The following is a 16,342-nucleotide window of genomic DNA, read 5'->3' as shown; positions in this document are numbered from 1 at the left end:
TTATGTTGCTCCTCATAAGTAGGAATTAGTTTACACTCTGCTGCCCAATCCACCTAGTCATGTCTCATAAGTCTCCATTCTTTTAAGAGTGATTAATTTTAAGTTGCTGGCTTTGATAGCTTTAAGAACATGATTAGTCCCATCAACCTTGAATTTAATCTCCATATCTCTAAGGTTGAGTGTAAATTCACCTATTGCATGAAGCCATGTCATACCAAGGACCACATCCACGTTACCCATGTTGACCACATAAAAATCAGCTTTGAACTCATAGTTATTGAGTTCCATGGGTAAGCCTGAAATCATTCTATCACAAGTCAGAACATTACCAACAACAACTTTCACCCTTATGCTTTCAAACTCTTCAGTTTAACTCCCACGCTTCTCCACCAACCGTGCATCTATGAAATTATGAGTTGCACTTGTATCAAGTAGAGAAATAACTCTTTGACCAGCCAAGACTCCACACAACCTAAAAGAACCTTCTCCCTACATGCTAGACATATGAGCTTCCTATAGATCAAATTCACCTTCATTTTCAACTCCCTTCTCTGAATTTTCAGTCTCTGAATCATCTTGATCAACTTGCTAGTCTTTGTTATCAATCATGTTTTCTCCCTCATAAAACCACTCCATATGCCTATTTTGACCCTTAGGCTTGAAGGGGCAATCATGGTTTTGATCATAAGGGCCCTTACAATGAAAAGACAGTTTCCTTCTACACGAGTCATTAAGTGTTTCCCTATCCAAAGGTGCTGCAAACTTCTCCTTTTGGTCCACATTTTCTGATTTCTTTGGATCAGATTTGTTGTCATTAAATGATGAGGACGGTTTTAAGTTGTTTGGAGTGAAGTTACTACGAGGAGAGGTAAATTCCATGCTATGTGCCTTCTGTCTGAGATGTTAGTCACCATAACCGAAAGCTTTTGAAATTCACTCATGTAAGATTCCAAGCTGCCCATTTGTTTCAGCTAAGCTAAATCCCCGAAATACAACTCTGGATCTTTTTTATAAAAACGCTCAACCAACCTATTAGTGAATTCTTGGTATGTAGTAATAGAGTCATGATGCAGAGTAACCATCTCATGGTGCCACCAGTCATGGGCTACCCCATCCAAATGCAAAGCTACAAACTTAATAGCATCTTCTTCTTACATAGGACGTAGGGTCAAGAAGGTATCCAACTTGCTAATCCAAGCTCTGGCTGTGACTATACCGCTGCCATCAAAAGTAGAAAGTGTAAGCTCATTGATTGATTGCATATTTGAGATCATTAGTCTTATTCCAAGGTTTTTGTTATCATTTTATGACACCCTTGGTCCATCAGTGAGAACCGATCAATAGATAAGATCCATGGACCACCGCTGCCCCAGTTGATCAAGGAGAAAAGTAATGGAATTATGAGTGTGAAGTGTTGTCTTGTTTGAAGGAAGTTCCTTAGTCCTCAACCTCGAAACTCCGGACCACCAAAGTTCCCAAGTTGCTAAGCCTCCTTCTCTCTTCCCCGGAACTCTGGAACCCCGATGTTTCGAAGTTCCTTTCCTAAACCTCCTCCTTTCTTCCTCAGAACCCCGAGGTTCCGAAGTTCCTTTCCTTTGCTTCTTCTCTCTTCCCCGGAACTCCGGAACCTCGCGGTTTTGATGTTCCTTTCCTTTGCTTCTTCTCTCTTCCCCAGAACTTCGGAACCCCGAGGTTCTGAAGTTCCTTCCCTTTGCCTTCTCTCTTCTTTTCCCAGAACTCCGGAACCCCAAGGTTCCGAAGTTCCTTTCCTTTCCTTAGCCTCCTTCTCTCTTCCTCAGAACTCCGGAACCCCGAGGTTCTGAAGTTCCTTTCCTTTGCTTCTTCTCTCTTCCCCAGAACTCCAGAACCCCGCGGTTCCGAAGTTCCTTCCCTTTGCCTTCTCTCTTCTTTCCCCCGGAACTCTGGAACCTCGAGGTTCCGAAGTTCCTTTCTTCTGCTTCCTTTTCTTCCCTTCCCCGGAACTCCGGATGCCTCGAGGTTCCGAAATTCCTTTCCTTTGCCTTCTCTTTTCTTTTCCCAGAACCCTGCTTTCCTTTCCTTAGTCTTCTTCCTCTTTTCCAAAACCCCACGGTTCCAAAGTTCCTTGCTTAGTCTTCCCCACTTCGGGAACCTTTGCTTCCGAAGTCTTCCCAACTTCCTTCCGGCTTGCAACACTTCTAGATGGTGTGATCAACACTCACGGTTTTTAATGCTCCAACAACTCTTGCAACCAGTTTTCTATATAAGCTTGTTAGGCCTCATTGTAAAGGGTTCTCTCCCTGCTGGCTTGAGCTATTCTATGCTCTTTCACTTCTCTTAAAGACTTGTATATTTTTGCATTTCTCCAACAGTAAGTTTGTCCATTGGCCTTTGAATGAATTGAAATTATCATTCTTGTCTTCCTTCAATTTATGCATGTTGTGTATGTTTCCTTACCTTCATCATAGGTGTGTGTTTTGTGGCTCTTCTCTCATATATGTTGTGTTAATTTATTTCTGAGTGTGACTTGTGGGAAATATTCTTCCCTTTGAAATTTAGCAAATTCTAACCTCCATACATACATTGTGGTCACTCATGCAACTGAAGTTTGTGCATCTCCTAGGTATTTCGATTGATTCTTTGTGTCATCTTTTGGGTGGGGAGAGAAACATTTCTTATCTTGGTGCATAACCTCCTTTCATTTCAAGCATTTCTCTATTCCCGTTTCCTTTGCAAGCTGTTAGGATAGGTTTAGAAGTAAGATTTGAAGTGTTGAGTTGGTTCAACACCTACACCTAGATTGAGAAGGAAGTCGGCCTTCTCTAGAGATTCAACCCCCTTGCGCAAGGTCCCACACTTTGGGGTTGTTTCCATGTTTCACGAGGTTGTTGAGTTGATAGCTCAGCAAGGGTGCAAGATTTTGTGATAACAGTTTCCTGTCATTCCAATTCCACTTCTTGATGTGTTCCCTCTTCTGACTCATAAACCTGTCAAAGTTAAGATATTCCTTAACTCTTGGTGGTAAAGCATCCCATTCATCAAGAAGTGTGGTCACATTAACTGTAAAGGCCACCTCCTCTTCCTCCTTAGCCACGTTCTCTTCTTCAGGTTCATTTCCAACAAAGGTTGGGCGTGTAGGCCTATCATAGGTGTGTGTGGGTGTCACTCTTGCCCTTAGGCGACCAGCAACACTTCCATTTTTTTCTTGGTTCTGATTATGCTCCCTTCGTCGAGTAATATGTCGTATGGTTGTAGTCAACTACTGCAACACATCTGCAACCTGTTGCTGCCCTATTACAAGACCACTCATAATATTTTCAGCTTCTTCGTCGTCATTGTTAACAGCCTCTCTTTGTGGCTCACCACTATTCCTGTCCCCCATAATATCCAAGGGTATTTCTTCAATTTGACCAGGATCACCCTCTAAACCAAGTCTCGTGCGTGTATAGTACCTGTGAGGCCCAGTCTGTTGTTGATGCATAAGAATTTCTAACCCTCCAGGAAGGCAGGATCAGAGCTCTGATACCACTGTAAGAACCCTGTTGGTTCTAACTCTCCTGCAAAACGCCTCTTTTCTGGAGCCACACATGCCAAGCTGATTGGTACGGCCAGCAAGGGATCATGTACGGCTGGTTATTAAACTGAAACAATGCTGCTAATGAGGCTTCTAACCTAAAGTGCCTCCTTCCTTATTCCAAATCTGCAAATAACTAACATAAATAACCTTTGATGAAGCACATCAAAACTTTTTTGTAAAGCCCTCTCAGTTTGCAACAATTCAGCTGATTTTTCACAACCTCAGAATCACATATCCATGAAGAATGAACGTTCTTCAATAGCAAACCCTCTAAAACCCTTGTCTCAGACAATCCACAAAGAAAATAACAAGCAATGTCAAATAATCAACAATGGAGTTTGAATTGCTTCCAATTTCCTTATAACCCCCAAATGGCACGATTTTCAAGAAGTACGCCCAAATGCATTTTAAATACATTAAAATGTATTTAATTAACTTTGCATAGTTTATATTCAACTTGGGCACCCAAATAATTTAAGTGATTTAATAGAAATCACTTTATAATATTTAAGTGGCCTTTTAAATTAATAAAGTCACTTTATGACTTTATAATATAAGCACATAAGTTAAATAAATAACTTAACCACTAAAATATTAATATCTCCATCAATATTCAGTCTTTGACGAACCGTCAGAAGCAGGGGTCAATACTGAATAACCCCCATGTGTCCAGGTGCCCTAGCTAAACATAGCACAACTACCAAATTGACTTACTAAAAATAGTAAGTCCCGCAACTAAGCTCACACGCCAACTGCTAAGGCCCTAGAACTGAACCCAAGAGTGACTGAAGAAGTGGAACTGCCATTGAGACTCTCTATCCAAAATGTTAGCCTATGAGAGTCCAAAAATGATAGGCTAACCCATAAGTCATAGAGACTAACTAGGGTGGGGGCATCACAGAGAACAACCCAAATTGAACTTGGTTCAAGTTGAGGATGAGGAAGAAGGGGCAAATTGAGAGGTTCCACCAAATGTGGAAGAGAGTCTCATGATGACAAGGACAATGGTGATTCCAAAGGAAGAGCAAGTGCAAACCAAAGGTCATGTTGATTCTTGGCTTTGAACCAAAGTCTTTGGGACTAGATGCACCTTAGGAGGAAAGGTATGCCAAGTTATTATTGATGATGATACTTGTGAAAACATGGTTTTTAAAGAAATGGTAGAAAAACTGAAATTGCACTATGATAAATATCCCCACCTTTATCATATACGTGGTTTAGAAAAGTAACAGAAGTCACTATTGATAAGAGATGTTTAATTAAGGTTTCCATAGGAAAGACTTAAGAAGGATGAAGTATAGTTTGATGTCATTCTAAGTAATGCATGCCATGTGTTGTTGGTAAGGCCATGGCAATATGATAGGAAGGTAATGCATGATAGAGAGAAGAATTCATACACTTTTTGGAAGGATGGTTCTAAAGTGATTTTATTACCACTTAAAGCCATGTGTTGTTGTTAAGGCCATGGCAATATGATAGGAAGGTACTGCATGATAGAGAGAAGAATGCATACACTTTTTGGAAGGATGGTTCTAAAGTGAGAGAAGGATGGTTGAAAATATGTTGTTCACAAGAGAACTTGTCAAAGAAATGATAGTGATAAGTTTCTATTATGCTCTAGTGATGCAGATAGAACTCAGTGAAAAAATATCGGTATTAATAGAAGTATTAAGTGTCCTTTTGAGGATGTGAAAGTTTCGAAAAGTGAAAGTGCAGTTGAGAGTGAAGATTAGGATGTCGCAATAGAAAAGGAGAAAGAGGTAAAGATTAATTAAGATGATGCCACAAAAATCGCGAAAATCTAAGATCCAAGCAAAAAGTTGTGAGCTTGGAAGTCAAACCTGATGATTTCACTTTGATTAAAATTGGATTGTACCAGCAAAACAATATGATGATACAACCTACACACTTGTAAATACTCAAAACTAGCTTTGCAACGATATCTTGTTTGTCCAATTTTGAAACCGTATGCCCATGTTATCCCAAAAAGAATAAAACAACTCCCTTAAGACACGAGTAGGGCTAGAAGGGGTCCAAAGCAGGGTACCGCTGATGTCAATAGAGAGAATATGTGCTTGCCCACCACAATATCCCCCTCATTGGTTGAGAAAATACTACGATTACCAAAAAAGTTGAGATTCGTCAAAATATTCTTTTATGGTCATTAGAGATTCTAAAGATGGGATGCCGAAATATCCACTATGTTGCCAGAATCTTCACATCTATTGCAAGTTTTTTAAACCACTATATTCTTTTGCAAAGTAGTATTCCCTATCAATGTGCCACCATCGTGGAGGAACTCGTTGTCGGTAGGGTTTTGACAATGGTTGGTGGGAGGGAAACTAGCATCTGAGGCTAGCAGACAACGCCACTACCATAGTGATTAGAAGTGATATAGTACAAGGTATAAGAGATGGAAAGATAGTGGTAAAGGATGAGAACAGTGAGGAAGAAGTGGATTGGTAATAATAGGTTCCACGCAAAAAAAAATAAAAAAATTGTAGAGGATTCGGACAAGAAGACAATATACATACATCAAGGTCAATGCAGCAAGTATCTGGTACAGTGGGAAAGGCTAGCACTAGAAGATAACACATGGATTATGAAATAGGAAATTGGCGAATCTAGATCAAGACAAGTGGCATGACTTCAAGAGAGTAACTCATCGGAGTTGAGTTTTTCAACTAGACGACAATGATGCAGGGACTTCCGGAGGCCATAACTTTTTATCTAAGAGCAATTTTGAGTTGAAATTTGGTGACGAAAAGCATCTCAAAGAGTTGAACATGATGCCATAAAACTTTTTTTCGTTGGAACAAGCCTTGACACTTTCGGGACCATTTTCATTCATCTAGGGCCTCAAATTGAGGTCTTATTGAATTTTCAAGATTTTTCCAAATTGAGTTTTTTAATTAGCTTCAAACTCTTGAATGCAATTAGAATAGAAAGGTGATAACTAGTCCTACTTCAGTTAGTCTCAAATAAAATACAAACTTTCATGGCCATGCGAGTAAGTGAAATTACCAAAAATGGCAAGTTAAGAAAACTTCTGAAAACTACAAAAAAAAGTAATTTCGGATTCTGTAGTTAAAAGGAGTTCGTTTCAGTTTTAACGTAGAATGGAATAAAAAGCTAGTTTAAGTCTTAAATCAATTTGGCTAGTCCAACTCTCGTAACTATGTATTGAACCAACAAACCGGTATATATTAATCATCCAAAGTTCAAAATAAAGGTCCACACAGAATAGAAACTGGTCTTAAGAAGAAAAGGAGATTTCTTGAATTTAAGACATGGCCATCTCTGTTTCCATGCCAATCTGACTCTAAATGGAGAGCAGTTAAAACCAGGGAAAGCCCAGTGAGGCCCACAGGCAAACAAAAAACTTGTACGATTCAATATATTCATATTGCCCAGTATATACAAGACAAGAACACAATTTATATGGGGAAAAAATGTGAAAGACATATTTACTTCGTCTAATCTGTTGTGAGTGTGTATGTTTGTGTGCATGTGCAGGTGTGGAGGGGTGTGCGTGTGCATGCGCAGTATTTTCGTATTATAAATTTCACGAATTGGAAAACACTTAGATGCCATCCATCCCATGTCCTTTTAATGTACGTAATGCTACTAGGCCATAGAAAAATAAAAAACACTGCAATATCCTTATGTTTTGTCCAGCGCTCAATTTCAGTTAACCACTTATAAAAATAAAACAAACATAAACAATGTATGTATGGAACACAATTTAAACATTATTAAGGTACTCTGTTAATGAGAATAAATTTGTATTTTTCCATAGCTAAGATTTAGTATATCAACTAGCATGTTTCCTGAGCATGCTGATCTATCTCATTGCTGGATAATTTCCAAAATAAGTTCCTATAATGCCAAAGCACTAAGGAACTTTCCACTGAAGTAGCATTCCCAGCAAGACAATTACTCCCAAGGCTGAAATCTAGAAAGTCATAATTCTATCAAATAGTCCTTCTCTCTAGCACAATTGAGTGAAAACAAAGAAAACAGACAAGGGACTTATAATAAGAAAAATCTATGCTTTTCTCTAGAAACAAGAAGCTACAGTGATAAACATATATAAGACTTTATAACCTTTGAACATAAGCCAAAAAGTAGATCCATCAGGTATAGGATAAGCAAGATAAATTGATTTAAAAAGGAAAAAAAACATAATGTCAACAGTGCTGTACTTCAGTGGTTAATTTCTCATAGCTTCATATTGTGAATGAGGGTTTCACTCCAGCTGCACTCTCCATCACTCAAGTAACATCTAAATATGGAGATGAGACTGGATGTAAGCCCCAGGCAAGTTCAGCAGAGTATATTCCCCTAAGACCTGGCACCTCAGAAAAAAAAGCTCATATTTGCACTGAAATACCTCAAACGAGGCATTCAACAAAAAAGTTTTTAACCAAAAGAATCTTCATCATGAATATCAAGATCAAAAACTGCAATAAAAAAACTTGAGACATCTTGAGTATAACATTGAAGCATTACAACTCAATCCTAAAAATTTCAATTCCTGTTGACATTTTCTTTTAAAGGTGCATTGCAGAGTCTTCCAAGATCCAGTTTGTATGATGGAGATAAATAAAATATTATAAAAGCACCACATACCCCAAGTTTGAGATATCGCATTCCATTTATAATGCTGAGAGTCTCACTTCTGGCAACATTTGTATCAATACGTCGCATGTTGAGTTCCATAAAAAAACGCTCTGTAACAGAACTGAACCTGTTTATAAAAACCTATCTAGTGAGAAAATGAACAAATCAAGAACTTGCACATTCTCGAGTCATAATCTGAAAAAACTATTTTAGTACTCTGTCAAAGAGGCCATAAAACATAGACATGCATTTCACTTCAATAACCAAAAATGCTTCAATGAGATACAGCAGCAATTATTTTTCCAAACCCTGTTATAGACATTACACCCATGACCAGATCTTGGAACAACTCTTGATGGATATATGACTTCAGTTGTACCATACCTAACAGCAAGTCAGCTTTTCTTGTAAAATTCCATCTAGTTTTACAGACAAATACAAAGACAATATTAGCATTGAACTGTGGTTAGTATATAGTATATACAACAGTGGCCAAGAATAACATAAGAATTGAAGAATGTTTTCAAGTCAGGTTCCTGCCAATACCAAGTGCAATTAAGACTTTACATTCATTATCACACAGATATAGCTTCTCATAATGAAAGCTAACTGAATAGTATCAAAAGAATATCATTAGGAAGGACTTTTCTTTTCAGCATTACTTACATTATCCTTGAAGTGTGCTCTGCAAAGTTTACAACTCTCTGTAGCTTTTTGGCGGGACTCGGCAAGGAAAATAACCTTCACAAGACTGCCTTGGATGCTATCCTAGGGGTTTGAAAGCGGTTGCATCTCCTGTCAAGCTGATGTCAGGGGAGGTTCTCAAGATTCAGAATCTTCCAGTGGGTTCTGCATGTCACGATGGTGAACATTTTTTTGGTCGTATGGGCCCTTTATCATCGGCTGATAAACTTGTTGGATCTAAATCTGCAAAGCAAGAATCCTCTATTCACTTGCTCTGCCAAATTTGCTTATGGAATAAGCCACTTCTAGAATGGAAAATGCCCTTATAGGCAAGTTCTTTGCTTTTAGACCCAATATTGATCTAATTCGGCAAAGGTCTGATAGGTCTCTATTAGTGGCATGATTTGCTGATTTTTTTGCCAAAATCATTAAAACATTGCTCCAATTAGATTGTCTTTTGATAGTGGATTGAAAATGTGGACACCTGTTAGGTATGCGTTGTATATTTTGCATCTTTTACATCCCTTATCAAAGTTACACCACATCACAACAAAGGGAAAAATAACTTGGATCCTTATAGGTGATATCTTGGCCCATGGTTTTATATCCATTGTATTGTAATAACACTTACAGTTTCAAATATTGATGTGTCTACAAACTAACACATTGAATAGGGTTAAGCACAAGTTCAAAATATCTTACTGCGTTTTCAACACTTCAATTCATACAGTGAGTGGAGGTTTTGCAGGGTTTTTGCTTAAAAGAGTTTCCCTAAGTTAATTCTTTTGTTATATTATATCATTATTCCTTTCTGCTATACATTTATGATTCAGTTAGCATTAGTTCTGCATAGGTTTATCAACATATTGTTTTTAAGCACCTAATATTTGAATGTAAAGATTTGCTAACACTAAAATGAAGTGAAGTCACCAGACTACTACAATAATGAAGCTAAATATCTTCCAAGCAGCACAGATTCTGAAGATGTGTCATGGTAATGCATATATCAACAAAGGGCACACAAGTCATGTAGAACAAGAAGACTTCAATGGACCATGGACTAAGGATTGTAGAATACTTGGATAAACCCAATTGAAATGAAAGATGCCGACTGGAGATGTTGGACAGCTGATTGGTGTGTTTAACTGATTTCTTTGGCCAGCGATAGATTAATTTCGGTTTTTCACGCAGTTTAAGGTTTTGATGAAGTTTTTATGTGTTTTTGAGTGTTTCTGAATAATGCATGATGGAACTAAATGCAAAAATGAATTTAAACTAATACTGAGAATTAAAATCAGACTTCTGATTTTTACAACAGCAATGTAATAAATCAAGAATAACTTTTTATTTCCACATAGAGAGCAAATTTGCAAACCAGGTGTCCTGAGCCTCCCTGGTTGAGCCTCTTTATTTGACTGAAATTCAATATATGATGAAATAGGAGCTTCATGTAATGACAGCTCCAATTGACTTTATTGACCCGAAAATGAATTACCAAAAACAATTGATGAAAAATTATGCAGATCCAAATGGAATTCTAACTCCTTGCCAAGCGTGGCCCCCCAGGAATGAAGAATTTCCCTGAATTATTGAATATGCTGATCACAAATGACCTTATTTCTACAAAATAACCACTAATATATTATTCTTTATTGACAACAACGAAGATCAATGCAAACTACAGACTTAAAACCCTTGTATTTAATTTTTTGTGGACTACATGCAAAGGAGAATGGTACGGTTGTGCTGGAAGAGGTCCATCTGGCCTATATAATGATTGTTTTGCTGCTTGTGACCACCAAATTCTCTCCAATCTGCTGTGTGTGCAAACCTGATAATGATCGATAATGATCAGACCCTCAAAACTACTAAAAGGGGCTACGTCCTGACACCAGAATAATGGAAGGTTTCGTCTCCAAGAGCTCTCCAAATGCTGCCTTTGCCATTGCAGACCTGAGAATAGCTTCAAACTTCAAAAAATGAATCCCAAAGAATGACCAAATTCATTATTGTCTTTATGCTTCCAAGCCCTAATTCGAACCTCATAATGGAGATTCCAAGATTCCAAAAGCATCTTTTCCTTCCTCAAGCGCTTGGGTTGAGGGTTAAGTCATCATTAATGGGGCCACCTTATAATTTTAAATTATAATGTGCCAGGGGAGACGTGCAAGGCATAAGTAATTTTAATAAAGTTACTTTTTAATGAGATTTTTTTTAAAAAGTAACTTATAATATTTAATTATAAAGTACACATCTAAATAGAGTGACTAAGGCCAAAATTGGCTAAGTGTAGACCCCTCTTGCACTCTCCATCACCTCCTAATCACTGAATTCACCTGCGGAGGTGGCTAACAGGCAAAACTAAACACTGGATGGCGAATCAAGGGAGTGGGGACATTACATTAAATGTGCCCACTTTTCAAAGGTCCAGAATAATAACAGGCTTTCGCATCAAATAGATAAAAGAAAATAAATAGTCTTCTTGGTTAAATATGAATTTGAACAAGCCCCTAAAATAACTATCAACAACTCTAAAATATCACCTAAGATTTAATTATGGATGAGTCCGGCTCCCTCAAGAGAATCTTCTAGATTTTATGACAAAATTGAACATTCAGCATCACAGGTCAATCCTATTTTATGATGTCAAGCTCTAAGTACCAGCAAACACAAAAGACCTCATTGGATATGCATTACTTACATTATAGGATGCTCACACTGGCAACTTAAATTCATATTCTTGGTGTAGTAGATGATTAATTCTTGCTTAAAACCTGTAACTGCTGCTAAAATATCTTCAATTTAACTGAAAGAATTGTGGGAACCGGAAAACAATAAAGGCTGAACTATAAATCTCTATAAGACCATTTTCGTCCATTACAACATACATGTGCCATACTAAGATGTTCTGTTCTTGGCACATATAACACAGAAAACAGCCCCAATGTGCATCAACTCCAGCGGACCATTTTTGTCGCACATATAAATTCATCAAGGCATCATTGAATGTCGTTAAAATTATTGAAGACTTGGTCATTGATAAAAAGCAATTAAATTGACCAACCCAACAGAGCTTTATAAACTAACACACCCTACCTCAGCAATATAGTAAAAATGACAAAAAAACACACTATTAGCTCCATGTTTTCAAATTTTCAAGGTTCATTTAACATTACTGTAAGTTATAGAGAGGAATCAGAGTTGCTTTGCTAGGCAATAAACAGAAGATCTACCACTCTCTAAAAACTAGACTTGAAGCCTTTATGAGCAGATTTAAAGCATTTGGATAGGAAGTTTCAAATGTTTAGAGGCTTTGTAAAAGTGTTATGTTTCTTTGGAAAAATGGCATCGACTGTTGTAGAAGGTCTACCAAAGAAGGGTGCAGCAAGAAAGATGGAAGGGAGTGACTTCAAACACTATATAAAGTCTACTCTTTGGAAACATGTTATTGTGCAGTACAAGGTAACCAGCGATATGAAGATAAATGACAATAATCTAATTACACAATTCATGTGCTAAATTCTGAAGTTCATTTGCTCTCTGTATCTTTATGCTACTGAAATTCCTTCAAACTTTAAAAACAGCTCCTTTTTCTCCCTTTCTTTTTAGTTTTTACTTCTTTTTTTCAAATCTGTTTTTTTCCCAATTAAATCCTCGATTTTTTGGAAAATCCTTATACTTTTAGTTTGTCATTGGCATTTTTTTCCCCAAAAGGTTTTTTCTGCTATGATCAAAACATTACCAGTATATTGAAATGCGGACACCTGTTCCACATGTATTGTATATTTTGCAAGTTTTACACTCCCTATCAACGTTACACCCCATCACAACATGGGGAAATTTATTTGGAGCCCTTATAGGTGGTTTTCTGACCATTGGTTTTATATCAATTGTATTGTAATACCATTTAGCAGTCTCAAATACTGATCTATCCATACATACCAGCACAAGAATTTGGGTTAAGCACAAGTCCAAAATATATTATCATGGTTTTCCTGGGTTCTTGCCTAAAAGGGTTTCTTGTCAAAATTGTGAGTGGACCATTATTCCTTTTTTCTATGTTTCAGATTCTGTTAGCATTACTTCTCCTGCATTAGATTTATCAACATTTTTCTCTTTAGCACCTAATATTTCAATGTAAAGATTTGATAAGGCCAAAATGAAGGCACCAGACTACTTCAATAATGAGGCTAAAGGTCTTCCAATCAGCACATTTAATGACAACATATATTGGCAATAAAAATATCAAGGAAGGCACAACAGCTGTGTTACAAGATGCCTTCAATGAACAATGGGCTAAAGGATTGTAGAGGACTTGGGTAAACCCAATCTAAAGGTGGCAACTCTTTCTAGAGTCCAGAATAATAGCCGGATTTCACATTAAATGTATTAATGAAGACAAATATTTTTCTTGATTAAATATGAATTTCAAACAAGACCCTAAAATACCTATCAATGACTCTAAAACATCACCTAAGATTCAATCATGGATGAGCCCTGCAACCTCATGGGCATCTTCTAGATCTTATGACAAATTTGAAGATTGACCATCATTGTTCAATCGCATTCTGAGGATGTCGATTCATAAGCACCAACAAACTCAAAGGATGTCATTGCACATGTATTCCATGATAGGATGCTCACCCTAGCAACTTAAATTCATATTTTTGGTGCTGGATCAAGCTCTATAAGGCCATCTTGTCCATTACTACTTATGCATGCCATACCAACATGTTGTGTGCTTGGTACAAATACAGAGAAAAGCAACTCCAATGTGTATCAGATCTAGTGAGCCATTTTTGTGGCACATACAAATTCATCATGGCGTCATCATATTCATTAAAAGCAAAGTTACCCCGAGTTTCCGGGACGGGGACGGCAGGGGACGGCAGGACACGTTTTCGGGACAGCGGGGGACAGCAAAGGGGACGGCTATATAAAATATAGGAAAAATTTAAAATATATAGGAAAATTTCAAAATTCTATATGTTCATATGAAAACATGGATAAAGCATGCATACATACATTATATTCAGATGAAAACAATAAAACATGGATATAGCATGTGTATGATACTATGAAAAGTTGAAAACATTTTAGAATGTAAATTCTGAACATACAACATTGTTAATACTCAATAGACAATATGCAATTATGCATTCATAAATCAGAATTTCAATTCATTCACATTGTCAATATGCATATCAATAGACTCGGAGGTTAAATTTTCCCTACTTCTATCGATGCAATTTCCCCCCATATTTTTCAACGGAGGTTTGGGGGCAGCGCCCCCAAGGTGAGGTCAAGGGGCATCGCCGAGTTTGGCGATTTTCTAATCTCTGTGTCAAAATGCCCAAAGGCTACACTGCTGCCATATAGTTTCATTGTCAAAATTATGAATTAAATTAATAAATATAAAATTTAATTAATGTTATCTTTTAATTTTTTTTATTTTTAATAACAATTTGACTTAATAAGGGGCCTATATTAGAAAATTTAAATAAAAAATTGAAAATACAACTTTTTAATTTTTTTTAATATTTTTTAAGGGCCTTAGATATGGGGGGCGTCTGGCCATCCCCGAGACAGATTGGGGACGTCCCAGCCGTCCCCGAGACGTACGGACGTCCCCCAGAACTAGGGCAGGCGTCCCCTCAAAATACAGGGCAATTTGGGGACGGGGGGAAACGTCCCCTGGCCGTCCCCAAGTCCCCGAAACGTCCCCGAGACGGGAACGGGGGTTTTCAGGTCGAGGACGCGTCCCCAGGTAACTCTATATAATATTAATATACAATATTATTTTATAATATTAATATATATATGTATATATATATATATATATAGATTTTGCATATAATATATATATGCATGTATCGACAAACCAAACTCATGAACCCAAAGGGTAAAAATATTTTTGCCTAGACCCATGAACGAGGTTCTTGTGCCCGAACCCGAACCAATAACTTAAGTTTTGGGGGATCTTGGAAGTGTAATTTCTCCCAACATTACAATTAGGACTCTTCACCTGTTGAAAGGGCTCACAAATAGTGAAACAAACAACAAGATCCATTGGTGGAGACCACTAAGATGGTAACTTGTGCGTATTGCCCCTTCAAAATTAAAATTAGTCCCAATATTGTCCAAGCTTCGCTGAGTGGCTTCCTTCACAATGTTTACATGACTCGAATGCTTGACCTTCCATTCTTGAGTCACTTTTGAAGGGTGAATCTTGCAGCTATCGGAGAAGTGATTGCATGAATAACAAATCAAGCAATAGGGTTTAATATCATCGATTTCCATTCCTTGCATCCATACCCCACTTGTGGAAGATATCATAGTTTTTTGTAAATACGTCATATCTAGTTCTTCCTTTGATGATGATATCAAGAAGCGTCTCTTACCTTCCAAAGTTGTAACCCCTTGCATCTATGGTGTTCCAAAAATCCACAACGAAGGCATTCCCCTACGACCCATTGTTGACACCATGGGGTCTCCTACTTACAAATTAGCCTCTTTCCTTGCCAAATTAATCTTTCCTCTAGTGGGGAATATTGATTCCTTCGTTAAGGATTCCACCCATTTTGTGGATTTTATCAAGGACACCAGATTAGAAAGTAGCGACATCTTAGTAAGCTTTGACGTTGTATCTCTCTTCACCAAGGTCCCTATTCCGAACTCTTTGGAGATTATCAAACGTACGGTCAATGTTGAGATTGCCTCTTTGGTTGAGTCGTGCTTGAGATCTACATTCTTTTCCTTCCAAGATGTGATCTATGAACAGGTTGATGGAGTAGCTATGGGCTCCCCCCTCTCACCTGTCATAGCCAACCTTTACATGGAACATTTTGAGGAAATGGCTCTCTGGTTGTTCCCCCTCAAACGAAGGTGCTGGAAAAGTTATGTAGATGACACCAATGTTTGTTGGCCACATGGTCGCAACAAACTTGAAGAATTTCATATGCACATCAACAACATTGCACCTTGCATCTCCTTCACCATGGAGCTAGAGTCTGGCAACCAATTCCCCTTCCTTGATGTTTTGCTCATCAAAAAACCTAATGGCTCTCTTGATCGTCAGGTGTTTCGTAAAGCTACCCACACCGACTTGTACATCCATTCCTCTTCCCACCACCACCCTAGCCAAAAAGTTGGCATCCTTAAAACTCTTGCCTTAAGAGCCTATAGCATTTGTGATGATGAGAACTTAAACCATGAGCTTTCTCATCTTCGCCACGTCTTTTGGTTGAATGGGTATTCTAATAAACAAATTTTGAAGGCCCTCAACCTTGCCAAATCCTTCTTCTTGTCCACCTCTAACTCCAATTCTTCTCAACCTTCACCTCTTCCTAGTGCTTCCCTCCCTTTTATCAAAGGCATCTCCCATAAGATCTCCAAAATCCTTATCAAGAAAGGTCTCTGGTGTGCCTTCAAACCCCTCTCGGTGCTTAGGAGTAGGATACCCCCTCTTAAAGACCCCAA

General features: G+C 37.9%; 1 protein-coding gene across 1 annotated transcript in view; it reads right to left on the bottom strand.

Annotated features, from left to right (window-relative positions):
- The window catches only part of LOC131079022 (uncharacterized), a 239,365-nt gene that overhangs the window by 76,977 nt on the left and 146,046 nt on the right, over positions 1–16,342 (bottom strand). Inside the window, exon 7 of the mRNA XM_058016888.2 lies at positions 8,189–8,306. Within this exon, the coding sequence (XP_057872871.2) occupies positions 8,189–8,306 (118 nt within the window). The remainder of the gene's footprint in view (positions 1–8,188; positions 8,307–16,342) is intronic.

This window comes from Cryptomeria japonica, chromosome 8 (assembly GCF_030272615.1).
Source record: "Cryptomeria japonica chromosome 8, Sugi_1.0, whole genome shotgun sequence".
Taxonomy (NCBI): domain Eukaryota; kingdom Viridiplantae; phylum Streptophyta; class Pinopsida; order Cupressales; family Cupressaceae; genus Cryptomeria; species Cryptomeria japonica.
This window is presented reverse-complemented; position numbering and strand designations above follow the sequence as displayed.